Source organism: Coregonus lavaretus (genome assembly GCF_964263955.1).
Source record: "Coregonus lavaretus genome assembly, chromosome: 10".
Taxonomy (NCBI): domain Eukaryota; kingdom Metazoa; phylum Chordata; class Actinopteri; order Salmoniformes; family Salmonidae; genus Coregonus; species Coregonus lavaretus.
The window spans coordinates 27,739,832-27,757,593 of NC_139997.1; the positions used below are offsets into that span (position 1 = coordinate 27,739,832).

The following is a 17,762-nucleotide window of genomic DNA, read 5'->3' on the forward strand; positions in this document are numbered from 1 at the left end:
ACCTTTACCTTTATCTGACAGAAAGAGAGAGGAAAAAACAACAAATGAAGTCATGGCACATTTGACATAATATGTTAGTTGAATGCCTTCAGTTGTACAACTGACTAGGTATCCTCCTTTCCTTTTCCTTTATGTAATATTAAACATGTATCACTGACTAACCCCTTCAAATAGGGTTAATAAAAACAGCTGCAACAGCAAAAACATAAGCAATACAACACTTCTATCAGTTCACAGCCAGCCAGCTTGTGTGTGTGTGTGTGTGTTTCTTTTCAACCAAACAACATTTTCTGGTTTATCTTCAAGATTCCAGATTCCAGATAGGTGGTAATTTGGTTTCTCAAGCCTGATGACAGTTGTCCACAGAAATAAAATTCTCTCTCCACGAACGCTTGGGATGTAGGGGCAGAAACCAGATCCAGTGCCAAAGGGCACAGCTTTGGATAAACAACCATCCTTGCCTGCCAGAAGTGGAGAGGTGACCTATTCCAGGTATTTTCGCAGCTCACACGGGGCACTTAATGCCCAGACAGTTTGACCCTCAGACACAATCTTTGTTGCGAGGAAGCTATTTCTGAAGTACTGTGGTCGAGATCTTTGCTGGATTCATCGTGCTGGCATCTTCCTGGGGTCCTGCTGCTACACGGCTGTACTCTCTGATTTGCTGAAGTACAAAAGACTCTGCTTCCTTCATCAGTGGCTCCATCGCTGTTAAGCGAAGTGCCAAAGACACACTCGGGTCCATCAGGCAAGCTGATGCAGGGGTTGGATTGAAGATGGCTGCCAGAGGATTCAGTATGCATGCAAAGCACTCATGCAATGACTTCAGGAGGACCTGTGCCAACTGTTTTGCAACAGTAGTTGACTGCAAGTGTGCCTCAAGATTGAGAAGGCATGGCACCATATCAAGACAGCGACTGGCTGTCAGTTTTAAGTTGGTTGGATTGCAAAAGGCACTAGCACCTTCACAAGCTGCTCTAGCTTGGCCCAGTCACTGGTCAGCAAGTTGGTCAGTGTGGATTGCGACCGGCTCCAGCAACTTCACAAGCTGTTCTCAGCGCACGCCCTCAGATTTCTTCCCTGTTAACTAGTGATAGCTAGTGATAGTGATGCACAAGCTAGGACTATTTGAAACATTGGTACACTAAAGTATGTGGACGCCTGCTCGCCGAACATCTCATTCCAAAATAATGGGCATTAATATGGAGTTGGTCCCCCCTTTGCTGCTATAACAACCTCCACTCTTCTGTGAAGGCTTTCCACTAGATGTTGGAACATTGCTGCGGGGACTTGCTTCCATTCAGCCACAAGAGCATAAGTGAGTGTTGGGCCTGGCTCACAGTCGGAGTTCCATTTCATCCCAAAGGTGTTCGATGGGGTTGAGGTCAGGGCTCTGTGCAGGCCAGTCAAGTTCTTCCACACCGATCTCAACAAACCATTTCTGTATGGACCTCACTTTGTGCATGGGGGCATTGTCATGCTGAAACAGGAAAGGGCCTTCCCCAAACTGTTGCTACAAAGTTGGAAGCACAGAATCATCTAGAATGTCATTGTATGCTGTAGCGTTAAGATTTCCCTTCACTGGAACTAAGGGACCTAGCCCGAACCATGAAAAACAGCCCCAGACCATTATTCCTCCTCCACCAAACTTTACAGTTGGTACTATGCATTGGAGCAGGTAGCGTTCTCCTGGCATCTGCCAAACCCAGATTTGTCTGTCGGACTGCCAGACGGTGAGCCTATTCCCCCTCAGGAGAGCCTATTCCCCCTCAGGAGACTAAAAAGATTTGGCATGGGTCCTCAGATCCTCAAAAAATTCTACAGCTGCACCATCGAGAGCATCCTGACTGGTTGCATCACCGCCTGGTATGGCAACTGCTTGGCCTCCGACCGCAAGGCACTACAGAGGGTAGTGCGTACGGCCCAGTACATCACTGGGGCAAAGCTTCCTGCCATCCAGGACCTCTATACCAGGCAGTGTCAGAGGAAGGCCCTCAAAATTGTCAAAGACTCCAGCCACCCTAGTCATAGACTGTTCTCTCTGCTACCGCACGGCAAGCGGTACCGGAGTGCCAAGTCTAGGTCCAAAAGACTTCTCAACAGCTTCTACCCCCAAGCCATAAGACTCCTGAACAGCTAATCATGGCTACCCGGACTATTTGCACTGCCCCCCCACCCCATCCTTTTTACGCTGCTGCTACTCTGTTAAGTATTTATGCATAGTCACTTTAACTCTACCCACATGTACATATTACCTCAACTACCTCAACTAGCCGGTGCCCCCGCACATTGACTCTGCAACGGTACCCCCCTGTATATATAGCCTCCCTACTGTCACTTTATTTTACTTCTGCTCTTTTTTTTCTCAACACTTTTTTTTTGTTGTTGTTTTATTCTTACTTTTTTTTGTTTAAAATAAATGCACTGTTGGTTAAGGGCTGTAAGTAAGCATTTCACTGTAATGTCTGCACCTGTTGTATTCGGCGCATGTGACCAATAAAATTTGATTTGATTTGATTTGAAGCGTGATTCAGCACTCCAGAGAACGCGTTTCCACTGCTCCAGAGTCCAATGGCAGCGAGCTTTACACCACTCCAGCCGACGCTTAGCATTGAGCATGGTGATCTTAGGCTTGTGTGCGGCTGCTCGGCCATGGAAACCCATTTCATGAAGCTCCCGACGAACAGTTATTGTGCTAATGTTTCTTCCAGAGGCAGTTTGGAACTCGGTAGTGAGTGTTGCAACTGAGGACAGATGATTTTTATGCGCTATGGGCTTCAGCACTCGGCGGTCCCGTTCTGTGAACTTGTGTGGCCTACCACTTTGCGGCTGAGTCGTTGTTGCTCCTAGACTTTCCACTTCACAATAACAGCACTTACAGTTGACCGGGGCAGCTCTAGCAGGGCAGAAATTTGACGAACTGACTTGTTGGAAAGGTGGCATCCTATGACGGTGCCACGTTGAAAGTCACTAAGCTCTTCAGTACGGGCCATTCTACTGCCAATGTTTGTCTATGGTGATTGCATGGCTGTGTGCTGGATTATATATACCTGTCAGCAACGGGTGTGGTTGAAATAGCAGAATCCACTAATTTTAAGGGCTGTCCACATACTTTTGGCCATGTATCTACTGGCAGTATTTACCCGCCAGATTCAGAAGCTCGAAAACTCCATTAGAAAAAAAGCTTGAAAACCCCATTAGATAAACTAAAACTAAACATAATTGATGATGTTTTTTATTTTAATTAATTCTGCAGTCAAAGATAATAGTTTCAGTAAAGTTTTATAAACGTTTTCCGTTTGTATTTTTATTTCAGTTTACTAAATTGTTTTTCCAACTTTTTATTTTAGTTTTAGTTTACTATAATAACCTGCACACACACACAGTGGTACATATAGTACACCTTGTATGTACAGTACAGTCATGGTCAAAAGTTTTGAGAATGACACAAATACTAATTTTCACAAAGTCTGCTGCCTCAGTTTTTATGATGGCAATCTACATATGAAAATGAACTTAATCCCCAAAAAACATTTCCACTGCATTTCAGCCCTGCCACAAAAGGACCAGCTGCCATCATGTCAGTGATTCTCTCGTTAACACAGGTGAGAGTGTTGACGAGGACAAGGCTGGAGATCACTCTGTCATACTGATTGAGTTAGAATAACAGACTGGAAGCTTTAAAAGGAGGGTGGTGCTTGAAATCATTGTTCTTCCTCTGTTAACCATGGTCACCTGCAAGGAAACACGTGCCGTCATCATTGCTTTGCACAAAAAGGGCTTCACAGGCAAGGATATTGCTGCTAGTAAGATTGCACCTAAATCAACCATTTATCAGAACATCAAGAACTTCAAGGAGAGAGGTTCAATTGTTGTGAAGAAGGCTTCAGGGCGCCCAAGAAAGTCCATCATGCTTTTCCAGCATGATGGAACACCTTGCCATAAGGTCAAAGTGATAACTAAGTGGCTCAGGGAACAAAACATCGACATTTTGGGTCCATGGCCAGGAAACTCCCCAGACCTTAATCCCATTGAGAACTTGTGGTCAATCCTCAAGAGGTGGGTGGACAAACAAAAACCCACAAATTCTGACAAACTCCAAGCATTGATTATGCAAGAATGGGCTGCCATCAGTCAGGATGTGGCCCAGAAGTTAATTGACACCATGCCAGGGCGGATTGCAGAGGTCTTGAAAAAGAAGGGTCAACACTGCAAATATTGACTCTTTGCATAAACTTCATGTAATTGTCAATAAAAGCCTTTGACACTTATGGAATGCTTGTAATTATACTTCAGTATACCATAGTAACATCTGACAAAAATATCTAAAAACACTGAAGCAGCAAATTTTGTGAAGACCAATACTTTTGACCACGACTGTACATGTACCCACAGTGTATGTAGTAGACCCACACACACACGCACACACATACTAACAACCTTGTAACTAACAATTTTCTACCCATCCCAGACTACTCCACCCTCCTCCTCACTATTACAACAACAACCCTTCCTACTCATTCAGATTGAACAGAGCTAAAAAGCCTCCATGTCAATTATGATATGAATCATAGAGCCAAACAGTGATAAATCCTGGGGACTACTTTGTACTCAGCATCGTTATGGTGATCAATTATAAACATTCTATTCCATTCCTTTCAGGGTGGGCATGGCTGGATGACTTACAGTACACAGATCTAGGATCAGATGAGAGAATATGACTGAGTATGCAGGGGTAATGTGATATATGATTATAGAACGAGGTGGGTTATTACAGGGGATCAGATTTTCCATAGATTCAGGTGCAATTACTGCAGATGGCAACCACAGTGGTTTTATCTCCTAATCAAAGGCGCACAGCAACCAAGACTCTGGGGATTTTGAGAGTGTGCGTGTGTGTCACAAATGCAACAGTGTGAAGCAAAGTTACTGGGACCTACTTTGATGTTGACTCTTCGTCATACTTGCTCTTCAGGTCCAAAAGCTCTGCCTGAGTTGCTTCAAGTGCTGAAAAAACAAATCAACCATTTTGAAAGACGATCAGCGGTGGTTGGATGGAAGAAGTACAACTGCTAGGCACTAACATACTGCCCTCTATATATTCCAGTAAGGACTGAGTGAGGCCTTTCTGCCTCCAGTTACCCAACCTAAGACAACTTTGGTAACTTTAATTTACAGTACTCTTACAGCTGCTATTTGTAAGTAAATTACATGCTAGTAGTTAGTACATTTCTGGTAGTTTGTTTTTATTTTTTCTTCATGTACCAAATGGTACTGTTTCAAAGGGTCTCTCTCTCTCACACACACACACACACACACACACACACACACACACACACACACACACATCAGGCTACAATACTAGGGTGAGTGGCTGGGCCTAGACTCTGGAGCTGATGTGCTGTGACAGGGGACTGTCAGTCCTAGAGCAGGGAGCAGGCTGCATAGGGCGGGGACTGGGACAGTGTTGACAGGCCTGGATTAGTCACTCACTAGGCAGTAGCCAGCCAGCCAGCCAAAAGGACATAGAAAGAGAGAGACAGAATAATCCACCATCTGATGCTGCCTTCTGGGTCAACATAAAGACATACTGCCAGCCGAGGAGTGTGTTGACACCAAGCGAGCCTTAGCTGTGCCACATTGGGGGCATTTATGCAAAGGTTTGCGATAGTATACGTGTGGATCTCAAGTTAGGATTGGGCCTGTGAGACTATAACTGGGTGTAGAAAGTTAGCAACTGCTTACCTGTCTGTAGGGACTGGGCCTTACTGTCTGCCTCCTCCAGCTTTGACACCACAGACTCCTGGTTCTCCTGTTGTTGACTGTGTGGACAGAGGAACAGAGGGAACAGACTAGCTTAGTATCACCTCGGTAAGAAACAACATTTTCACTTAGCAGCATTTCAAAAGGCTAATGTAGCATCACTTAATGGCAAGGGTCAAGTTAGCATACTAGCATCACAACAAAAAGGAGCGAACATGTTAGCAGGGCAGCCGCTAACCGCTAGCCGAGCATCTAGAAGATACAGGTAAGGTATGAGGTTAGCATTGCATCACTCAACATGAAGGTTCCAATTCAGCACTTCAGGAAAAAAAGAGGACAGGTTACCATAGCACCCGGCTCAAATGAACAAGCACTCGCTCAGATTCCAGTTGAAGTGGTAGAGTGCAACTGGAGAAGCGTCCCGTTTGGAGAGGACGGTTAAGTGGCGTATTTTTTGCCAACAGAGCTAGGCCAATCAGGCCCTGTGGTGAAGACGCCCTCTGTTCTGCTCTGTCCTGACTGTTGTCTGCGGTTTATTACTATTAATACTGGAACATCTGGGCCAACCATAGGGCCTCTTTCTTCATACCACCAGCTCTGCACTGGCAGACTACTCATCAATTTACCTCAGTGCTAAAGTGGAGGGGAACACGCCAAACCCTGAAGAATTAACTTCAACTCCTGACTGGCTAGCTGTTACTGAGGACGAGATGAGAGGGGTTGAGTCGGTTTGTCCTTGGGAGTTGGTTCATTATAAGGACAGACTGTCAATCTCCAAAGGGAAAGATCATCAAGGTTGGGCCTCATTGGTAACCACTATCCATGATATCTCTTGTTTATCAGATGTATGGGTAGGTACTCTGTAGTTGCCAGATTTGGAAATTCTAATTAAGACATACGGTTTTACAATCTGGGATGTCTACTGTCTGTCTATATTTAGGTTTAATAGTGTGAGACACTACCAGATATTACATATCCTCGACCTGGCCAAAGTGTGTGGCCTAAAAATAGAGCTGGTGAGATGCTAGTGTGTTCAGGAAGTTGGGCAAAGTGTCCTATCACCATAAGCATAACTTTAGTGCCCACCACTCGTGACCCTGCGCATAGTGGAGAGTTGTCATGCTGTGATCTGGCCTTACTCCCACAGTCACTACAACTCTTAACACCACCTGATGCCAGGCAGAAACCCCCAGGCAGAAACCCCCAGCAAGACCCTGCATCAACACAACACAGCCAGCCCATTGAATGGTTGTGCAGATTTTCACCAATCAAAACAATCTCTTTCTCTCCCTCTTTTCCTCACAGGTGCTATTTCTGGGTGACTAAGAAACAGAATAATTCAAGGTAGCAGAATGGGGTTGTGCTCTACGGTGGCGGCTTTGTAAAAGGGTGACAGAGTTGACAAGTTACAATGGGCCTGTATTGTTGCCCTCTGAAGTAACAGATAACAGAGCAGAACTGTGTCCCTGTCCTGTGACTGACAGTCTGGCAGCAGTGATGATCAGGAGGCTCAGTGCGGTATTACCATCCATGCCGGGGGGTTTAGGAGTAAACAAACAGCGGTGAATTAAAAGGTATTACGGTGCAAAGGGATTATAGCTACGGTTGGTTGGTCCCAATAAAAGCCTTGTGTAAAGGCCGCATATGCCTCCATCAGGATACACTGATGGGATCATATAATACTGTATGACATGGGGTTGAGGGAGAGCCTGTTCGAGTTCAAATTGAGATATCTCACATTCAGATATGATTAGGAGTAAGTTCAATAGGAATATGATGGGGTAAAACAATGTAAAAAACGAATGAGTGCCGGTTATCTCTCATTCCGGATTCAATATCTGCTCAGCTCCAGTGCTGAGTGAAAGTGTAAATGTTAACGTGATAGGGAGTCCGTTTCAGTGCCCTTCACAACAACCCTGACGTATCTGATAACCTTCCAGTGAGCCATGGCCGTAGTTGAACTAAAGTTGCTCACTCACTTACCTACAAAGCAAACATATAGGAGACTGACCATCGTTAAGGCCAGACAGACTGAAGAGACAGAATTTACTAAGAGAACCATTGGTTCACCATGGAAGTATGGAAATATGTAACTAAATACTGTTATAGTACAATAAAATATAATAGTTATATTGATTGAATATGCAGACAACAGCTGTAAGGGTATTCAGTCTGGGCCTAACCATCGCTCATACTCAGACACAAACTGCAGCCAGTAGTCGCTGCCCATTTGCTAACACCAGCTAGCCTATCTTCCACAGCCAGTCCTTACTAGCAGAGTAGCGGCAGGGCAGGGTTGGGGCTACAGGGTGCGCTCATGCTTACCTCTCCTCCTCTGCATGGTTGTTGTGAAGCTGCCCCTCCTCCTCTCCCTCTCTCCTCTCCTCCTGGCCCAGCTCCTTGGCCTGCTTCTTCAGGGTCTCTTCATACTCCTCTATCTTCTCCTTAAGTGCTTTAATTGTGACCTCTGAGAGAGAGAGAGAGAACTCAAAATGTCAGTAAGTGATAGGATAACAGGAAATAGATAAACTAGAGTACCAACATGATATTAGGTACCAAGCCATAAGTATCCTGATGTGCTCGTCTGGACTGTCAGTAACACTGACAGAGGCTGAGGGATCCTCCAAGTAGGAGGAGGACGGGAGGCTCCACTCCACTATGTGCAGTGTGTTTATAGGCACAGCCCTTGCGCTTGCTAATAGATCACGAGATCACAGTGTATTACTGACTGAGAGCTCTCAGTTTCCCTCCCACTTCGTACTCGTCTTCTCTTCCTTTTTTTCTCTCGCTCACTCATTCGCTGGTGCCCTCTCTCTCTCTTTCTCTCTCTCTCGCTCTTCCTCCTCCTCTGCAGTGATTTAAACTCCGACATTTCAGCCCTGACACATAATCAATGGTGATGAGTCCCCTCTGAGCCCTTTTCCCCCTTAACTGTTAAATTGAACTTTAAACATTTAGGTTGCAGGGGATCAATGGCCTCGGCTGGGCTGGGATGAGACAGAGAGAGAGAGAGGAAGGAAGAGAGGGATGGAAAAGAGAGAGAATGAGAGAGGGGGGATTCTCCACTCCACCACCGCTGAGGTGGGAGATCTGCAGCTTAGCTGGGGCACGGCGGGGGAGAAAGAAAATCAATGGCAAAATAAAATATTGCCGCTATTGAGCTGGGTCAATTAGCTCTTGGTGGGAGGGGAATTCCAAAGACAGAGAAGGCAGCCCCCCCTACCCTCCTCCTCCTCCCTCTATCCCCTCTTCTTTCCCCTGCTTTTCTGAAAAGGAGACAAAAAGGCTTTAGAGGCCTATACAATTGGGCTACATCTGAAAAGACTGCCCGGGGCTACTTTACCATAAAGAGGGCTATGAAGGATGTGAGCCTTTATTAAAAAGGATCTATACTGAACAAAAATATAAACGCAACATGTAAAGTGTTGGTCCCATGTTTCATGAGCTGAAATAAAAGATCCCAGAAATGTTCCATATCCACAAAAAGCTTATTTCTCTCAAATGTACAACCCTGTTAGTGAGCATTTCTCCTTTGCCAAGATAATCTATCCACCTGACAGGTGTTGCATATCAAGAAGCTGGTTAAACAGCATGATCATTACACAGGTGCACCTTATGCTGGGGACAATAAAAGACCACTCTAAAATGTGCAGTTTTTTCACATAACACAATGCCACAGATGTCTCAAAGTTTTGAGGGAGCGTGCAATTGGCATGCTGACTGCAGGAATGTCCACCAGAGCTGTTGCCAGAGAATTGACTGTTCATTATTAGTCAGGGTTATGGAAGGACTTTGGGGTGACTCTGATGCTCCACTAACTTGATGTTGAATTATTTATTTTTTTAAACATGTATTCACTCACTAACTGTAAGTCGCTCTGGATAAGAGCGTCTGCTAAATGACTAAAATGTAAAATGTAAAATTAGCTGTTAGCTATTTTACTGCGTTTGATGTGAGGTTCTTAAATTGTAACTCCATGCACATTGGCTCTTGAAACGGTATCCGTATTACAGATGATATCTTCTTAAAACTTTTAACATAGCACATATACTTTACTATACTTTCAACCAGATCGTTGTGGTATTCCATCCATTTCCAAGACGGCTGAACATTGATAAACATTGATAAATCTCCCAATGGGGAGTCGTAAGCGGTTCAGTGAACTATGCTTGTCTTAGCTCCCTGAGCTAATGCCTATGGCTTTAGCTCAGCAAGCCAACAATTTATTGTGGCCCACCGGTTCAAACTCAGTCGATCAAACTGCTCCAGTATAGGTACAAAGAGTATGTGAAGGAAAATAATATATATATATATATATATATATATATAAATATTTACAGTGCCTTCGGAAAGTATTCAGACCCCTTGACTTTTTCCACATTTTGCTACGTTACAGCCTTATTCTACAATTGATTAAATAAATAAAAATCCTCATCAATCTACACACAATACCCGATTGACAAAGCAAAAACAGGTTTTTAGAATTTTCTGCTAATTTATAAATAATAAAAAACTGAAATATCACATTACATAAGTATTGATACCCTCTGGAGCAGGTCTTCATCAAGGATCTCTCTGTACTTTACTCTGTTCATCTTTGCCTCGATCCTGACTAGTCTCCCAGTCCCTGCCGCTGAAAAACATCCCCACAGCATGATGCTGCCACCACCTTGCTTCACCGTAGGGATGGTGCCAGGTTTCCTCCAGACGTGATGCTTGGCATTCAGGCCAAAGAGTTAAATCTTGGTTTCATCTGACCAGAGAATCTTGTTTCTCATGGTCTGAGAGTCCTTTAGGTGCCTTTTGGCAAACTCCAAGCGGGCTGTCATGTGCCTTTTACTGAGGAGTGGCTTCCGTCTGGCCACTCTACCATAAAGGCCTGATTGGTGGAGTGCTGCAGAGATGGTTGTCCTTCTGGAAGGTTCTCCCATCTCCACAGAGGAACTCTGGAGCTCTGTCAGAGTGACCATCGGGTTCTTGGTCACCTCCCTGACCAAGTCCCTTCTCCCCCGATTGCTCAATTTGGCCGGGCGGCCAGATCTAGGAAGAGTCTGGGTGGTTCCAAACGTATTCCATTTAAGAATGATGGAGGCCACTGTGTTCTTGGGGAACTTCAATGCTGCAGAAATGATAGTGCCGCAACACAATCCTGTCTCGGAGGTCTACGGACAATTGCTTCGACCTCATGGCTTGGTTTTTGCTCTGACATGCACTGTCAACTGTGGGACCTTATATTAGACAGGTGTGTTCCTTTCCAAATCATGTCCAATCAATTGAATTTACCATAGGTGGACTCCAATCAAGTTGTCAAATAAAATAAAATTGTATTGGTCACATACACGTGTTTAGCAGATGTTATTGCAGGTGTAGCAAAATGCTTGTGTTTCTAGCTCCGACTGTGCAGTAATATCTAACAAGTAATATCTAACAATTTCACAACATATACCCAATACACACAAATCTAAGTAAAGCAATGTAATTAAGAACATATAAATATATGGACGAGCAATGTCAGAGCGGCATAGACTAACATACAGTAGAATAGTATAGAATACTAAGGATGATGAATGGAAACAGGATTTACCTGAGCTCAATTTCGAGTATCATAGCAAAGGGTCTTAATACTTATGTAAATAAGTATTTTTTTTTTTTTATACATTTGCAAAACATTCAAAAAACCTGTTTTCACTTTGTCATTATGGGGTATTCTGTGTAGATTGCGGAGAATTTGTACAAATGTAATCCATTTTAGAATAAGGCTGTAATGTAACAAAATGTGGAAAAGGTCAAGGGGTCTGAATACTTTCCGAAGGCACTGCATTTGGGGGATTGGAAATTATTCAGACAATTACATTGATAGAAGCCACAATCTATCTGCAATATTAAAGCTGATATACCCAAAATAAAACAAAAAAAGAGTGTGTGTCTCAGTCTCACCGTGGTTCTTGACCTCAGCGATCTCCTGGGTGTAGCCTTCCAGCGTCTCGCGGAGCTTCTGGTTCTCTGTCTCGATGTCGTGCATCCTCTGGACCTTCAGCTGTAGCTGCTGGGCAGCCTCCAGGGCCAATACAGGGTCTGATGGGACGGGAGAGGACACTTATGTTACAAATCATTATGCATTACAAATCACAAGACATCACTAATCACTATACAAATCAACAATATACATTACTAATCATTAGACTACACAGGATTGGGCTCTGTACATACACAAAGCATGTCTGACACCAGGGCAGACCTTCAAAGTTCAACAGCTTGGTGTATACAGTGATCCCCTGTTGATTTTGTACATTTGCCCACTGACAAAGAAATGATCAGTCTATAATTTTAATGGTAGGTTTATTTGAACAGTGAGAGACAGAATAACAACAAAAAAATCCAGAAAAACACAAAATGTTATAAATTGATTTGCATTTTAATGAGGGAAATATGTATTTGACCCCCTCTCAATCAGGAAGATTTCTGGCTCCCAGGTGTCTTTTATACAGGTAACGAGCTGAGATTAGGAGCACACTCTTAAAGGGAGTGCTCCTAATCTCAGCTTGTTACCTGTATAAAAAGACACCTGTCCACAGACGCAATCAATCAATCAGATTCCAAACTCTCCACCATGGCCAAGACCAAAGAGCTCTCCAAGGATGTCAGGGACAAGATTGTAGACCTACACAAGGCTGGAATAGGCTACAAGACCATCGCCAAGCAGCTTGGTGAGAAGGTGACAACAGTTGGTGCGATTATTCGCAAATGGAAGAAACACAAAATAACTGTCAATCTTCCTCGGCCTAGGGCTCCATGCAAGATCTCACCTCGTGGAGTTGCAATGATCATGAGAACGGTGAGGAATCAGCCCAGAACTACACGGGAGGATCTTGTCAATGATCTCAAGGCAGCTGGGACCATAGTCACCAAGAAAACAATTGGTAACACACTACGCCGTGAAGGACTGAAATCCTGCAGCGCCCGCAAGGTCCCCCTGCTCAAGAAAGCACATATTCAGGCCCGTCTGAAGTTTGCCAATGAACTTCTGAATGATTCAGAGGAGAACTGGGTGAAAGTGTTGTGGTCAGATGAGACCAAAATGGAGGTCTTTGGCATCAACTCAACTCGCCGTGTTTGGAGGAGGAGGAATGCTGCCTATGACCCCAAGAACACCATCCCCACCGTCAAACATGGAGGTGGAAACATTATGCTTTTGGGGTGTTTTTCTGCTAAGGGGACAGGACAACTTCACCGCATCAAAGGGACGATGGACGGGGCCATGTACCGTCAAATCTTGGGTGAGAACCTCCTTCCCTCAGCCAGGGCATTGGAAATGAGTCGTGGATGGGTATTCCAGCATGACAATGACCCAAAACACACGGCCAAGGAAACAAAGGAGTGGCTCAAGAATAAGCACATTAAGGTCCTGGAGTGGCCTAGCCAGTCTCCAGACATAAATCCCATAGAAAATCTGGAGGGAGCTGAAGGTTCGAGTTGCCAAACGTCAGCCTCGAAACCTTAATGACTTGTGGTCCTCTGTAGCTCAGCTGGTAGAGCACGGCGCTTGTAACACCAAGGTAGTGGGTTCGATCCCCGGGACCACCCATACACAAAAATGTCTGCACGCATGACTGTAAGTCGCTTTGGATAAAAGCGTCTGCTAAATGGCATATTATTATTATATTACTTGGAGAAGATCTGCAAAGAGGAGTGGAACAAAATCCCTCCTGAGATGTGTGCAAACCTGGTGGCCAACTACAAGAAACGTCTGACCTCTGTGATTGCCAACAAGGGCTTTGCCACCAAGTACTAAGTCATGTTTTGCAGAGGGGTCCAATACTTATTTCCCTCATTAAAATGCAAATCAATTTATCACATTTTTGACATGCATTTCTCGATTTTTTTGTTGTTATTCTGTCTCTCACTGTTCAAATAAACCTACCATTAAAATTATAGACTGATCATTTCTTTGTCAGTGGGCAAACGTACAAAATCAGCAGGGGATCAAATACTTTTTTCCCTCACTGTATATGACTAGTATTAGTGTTGCATGTTTTGAAGATCGGTTCATTGAGGAGATCCTAAGACCCACCCATTCATTCATTCATTCCTCCCTCCCTCCCACTCTCTCTCGGTCTCTAACCTCTACCTCTCACTCCATTCAAACATCAATCCATCACTGCAACAATAAGGTGTATTGTGGGGTTTTGTGTCCCTGGTAGTGACTGTGAGTGGCCAGGGTGAGTCACACGAGGCTGACTGATGATGAGTCCTGTGTGTGTGTTGGGTGCCAGAGCAGCAGAGCTATGTATAGCTGCCCCCATTCACACAGAGCATAGCAGGAGTGCTGAGACAGCGCTGCTGTGGTTGCAACACACACACATACACAGAGCATAGTCACGTGAACAAGTAGCCCAGACAAAGAAGATGAAGCGAGGCGAAGAGAGTAAGAGGGATAGAAAAAGCAAAAGGGCAAGAGAGGGAGAGGCAGGGAGAATGAATGAGAGAGGAAACTAGAGATAGGAAGAGGGGAGATAGCTAGGATTCAGGACAATGATGATTACTTTCTTATCTTAGGGGCTTGGACAGAGAAACTCATGGGAAAACAATACATTCCTGTAAACAGACTAAAGCGGTCTTGTATGAAAATAATATACACCCTTGCAGAACATATATTGCACTACTACACTCTTGACTACAGTGCCTATTTGTGATAGGTCCTCTGCCAATGGCACAACCCACAGTGGTGGAAACTGTGGATTGATTGATGTATATATTGATTAACTTAATTAATCAAAACAGTAAAACACATTGTGGATGACTCGAAAAAGTCAATGACTGACTGCGGTCCTCTTTTGAATCAAGGTCAGAAAATGTGGTGATGGGGATTGGTAAGGGAGGGATTTGGAGACTGGCAGGGTGTTCTAACCCTGAGTCCCCATACCCCACCCCCACGTTGTGCGCTGCCAGTCTTGCCAGTCCTGGCCTCATCAGTGCCCGGCATCGACACAGCCGCTAATTGCCGTATGACTAATTATGCCCCAATTCCAGTTGATTTTCTTTAATGAGACAGCTGGGTTAATTATGTAATCATATGATTACATTAGCCCCCCTGGCCCTGAGAGAGAGAGAGAGAGAGAGGGAATGGGGGAAGGAAGAGGAGGGATATGAAAAGAGTGGTAGAGAGGGGTAAACAATGGGAGATAAAGAGGAAGAGCGAAAGAGAGAGGGAGAGTATAAGAGCATATTCAAGCCAGAAATAGTCTGGAAACAGCGGAAGAAAGGGAGAAAGACTTGAGAGCAGGAGGGGGAGAGCATTGACTTTCAACAGATGAAAGACATTCATTTTTTTCTCACGCATTTACACACAATGGCAAAGTGAAAACACGGTTTTTGAAAATGTATAGAAAATAAAATAGAGAAATATCTCATATACATAATTATTCACACCCCTGAGTCAATACTTTGTAGAAGCACCTTCGGCAGCGATTACAGCTGTGAGTCTTTCTGGGTAAGTCTCTGAGAGCTTTCCACACCTGGATTGTGCAACATTTGCCGATTACTCTTTTCAAAATGTTTCAAGCTTTGTCAAATTGTTGTTGATCATTGCTAGACAAACATTTTCAGGTCTTACCATAGATTTTCAAATAGATTTAAATCAAAACTCTAACTCGGCCACTATTCACTATTTTCTTGATAAGCAACTCCAGTGTAGAATTGGCTTTGTGTTTTAGGTTATTGTCCTGCTGAAAGGCGAATTCATCTCCCAATGTCTGGTGGAAAGCAGACTGACCCAGGTTTTCATCTATGATTTTGCCTGTGCTTAGCTCCATTCCGTTTCTTTTTTATCTTGAAAAACTCCCCAGTCCTTAACGATTACAAGCATACCCATAACATGATGCAGCCACCACTATGCTTGAAAATATGGAGAGTGGTACTCAGTAATGTGTTGTGTTGGATTTGCCCCAAACATAACACTTTATATTCAGGACAAAAAGTGAATTGCTTTGCCACATTTACTGCAATATTACTGCAGAACAGGATATTTTTATTCTGTACAGGCTTCCTTCTTTTCATTATGCCAATTAGGTTAGTATTGTGGAGTAACTACAATGTTGTTGATCCATCTTCAGCTTTTTTCCTATCACAGCCATTAAACTCTGTAACTGTTTTAAAGTCACCATTGGCCTCATGTTGAAAATCCTGAGAGTTAGGAAGGAAGCCTGTATATTTTTAGTGACTGGGTGTATTGATACACCATCCAAAGTGTAATTCATAGTCACCATGCTCAAAGGGATATTCAATGTCTGCTTTTTAAATTTTTACCAATAGGTGCCCTTCTTTGCAAGGCATTGGAAAACCTCCCTGGTCTTTGTGGTTGAATCTGTGTTTGAAATTCCCTACTCGACTGAGGGACCTTACAGATAACTGTATGTGTGGGGTACAGAGATGAGGTAGTCATTCAAAAACCATGTTAAACACAATTATCGCACACACAGTGAGTCCATGCAATTTATTATGTTACTTGTGGTCCTCTGTAGCTCAGCTGGTAGAGCACGGCGCTTGTAACGCCAAGGTAGTGGGTTCGATCCCCGGGACCACCCATACACAAAAAATGTATGCACGCATGACTGTAAGTCGCTTTGGATAAAAGCGTCTGCTAAATGGCTCATTATTATTATTATTATTACTTGTTAAGCAAATGTTTACTCCTGAACTTATTTAGGCTTGCCATAACAAAGGGGTTGAATACTTATTGACAAGACAGCCTTTCATTTTTTATTAATTTGCAAAAATGTCAAAAAACATAATTCCACTTTGACATTATGGGGTATTGTGTGTAGGCAGTGACAAAAAAATCTCAATTTAATCCATTTTAAATTCAGGCTGTAACACAACAAAATGTGTAAAGTCAAGGGGTGTGAATACTTTCTGAAAGCACTGTAGAAACGCACACACAATGTCAAACACACCAGTGCATTGTGAATCTGATAAACCCCTCCCCCCACTAAGATAGTCCTTCTGTTACATGAAACAAGGACCAAGTAATCTCCACAACGTCCTTGGCGAGAGAAGCAGTACATTCTAGAGCACCAGCCAAGCCGCTGAGGACACAACAGCATTATCAAAGACCTGTTATGTCAACAATGGTGCGCGTTGTTCTGACACCGTGCGTCATAACACAAAGTGTTAATCTAAGATTCTAAAACATTGGACTGATAGAAGAGTTCTGATCTAGCCATGGACAGCCTGTTCCCATGCTATGCTTCTCACGAATCCCTACTTGATTGTGAAAATGTACTTTTGATTTCTTGTCATAAAAAATTAAAGTAGTACCATCATTCTTGAAGGGTTGGATGGGACCTAATCTTTTAGTTCCATTTCAATTTTTTCTATATTATATATGATGATACCTTCGTTAAGGGTGCTTTGAATGACCCCATATGATTAAAAAACGACTTTGTCTGTCAATGTGAACTACAGTGTGACAGGAGAGAAGATCATAATGTGACATTAGAGTGATGATTAGTGCTGTCACAGAACTGGGCTGTATCACATCTAGCCATCTCTGTCGGCCTAGTCCCAGTGCCTACCACTCTACTGCTGCTCTCTCCAGAACAGACGGACTGATTGCAGTGTGTGTCACACGGAATCTCTCTCTTCCTGTCCTCCCTGGAACTTATAACTAGGAGATTGTCCCTTCACTAGACAGGCAATGGCAGCACCAGCACTGCCTGGATGGGCGAGTTTTTGTGTGTGTGTGTGTGTTCTGAGCAGAAGGAGTGAGACTGAGTGCCAACTGCTCAGTGCAGCCACTCCAGCCCGCAACAGAACACTGCTGTCTGTGAGAACAGTGTGAATATTTCCAAAGGCTATATGAGAAGGCTAGAGAGGGCAGATAGTAGGTGGAGACACCTGTCAACTTTTACATTCTATCGCCAAGTATCATAAGGATGAGTGAGGTAGGGTGTGTGTGAGGGTGTTTATTTTCCTTGGTGTGTTCAGCAGAGCTCAAAGGG

At 43.8% G+C, this 17,762-nt stretch overlaps 1 protein-coding gene across 1 annotated transcript in view; it reads right to left on the reverse strand.

Annotated features, from left to right (window-relative positions):
* Positions 1–17,762, reverse strand: part of LOC311136223 (homeobox protein cut-like 1) — a gene marked incomplete at its 5' end in the record, with an annotated part of 256,137 nt that overhangs the window by 63,597 nt on the left and 174,778 nt on the right. Inside the window, 4 exons of the mRNA XM_084170341.1 lie at positions 4,941–5,007; positions 5,746–5,822; positions 8,089–8,230; positions 11,701–11,838. Of these exons, the coding sequence (XP_084026467.1) occupies positions 4,941–5,007; positions 5,746–5,822; positions 8,089–8,230; positions 11,701–11,838 (424 nt within the window). The remainder of the gene's footprint in view (positions 1–4,940; positions 5,008–5,745; positions 5,823–8,088; positions 8,231–11,700; positions 11,839–17,762) is intronic.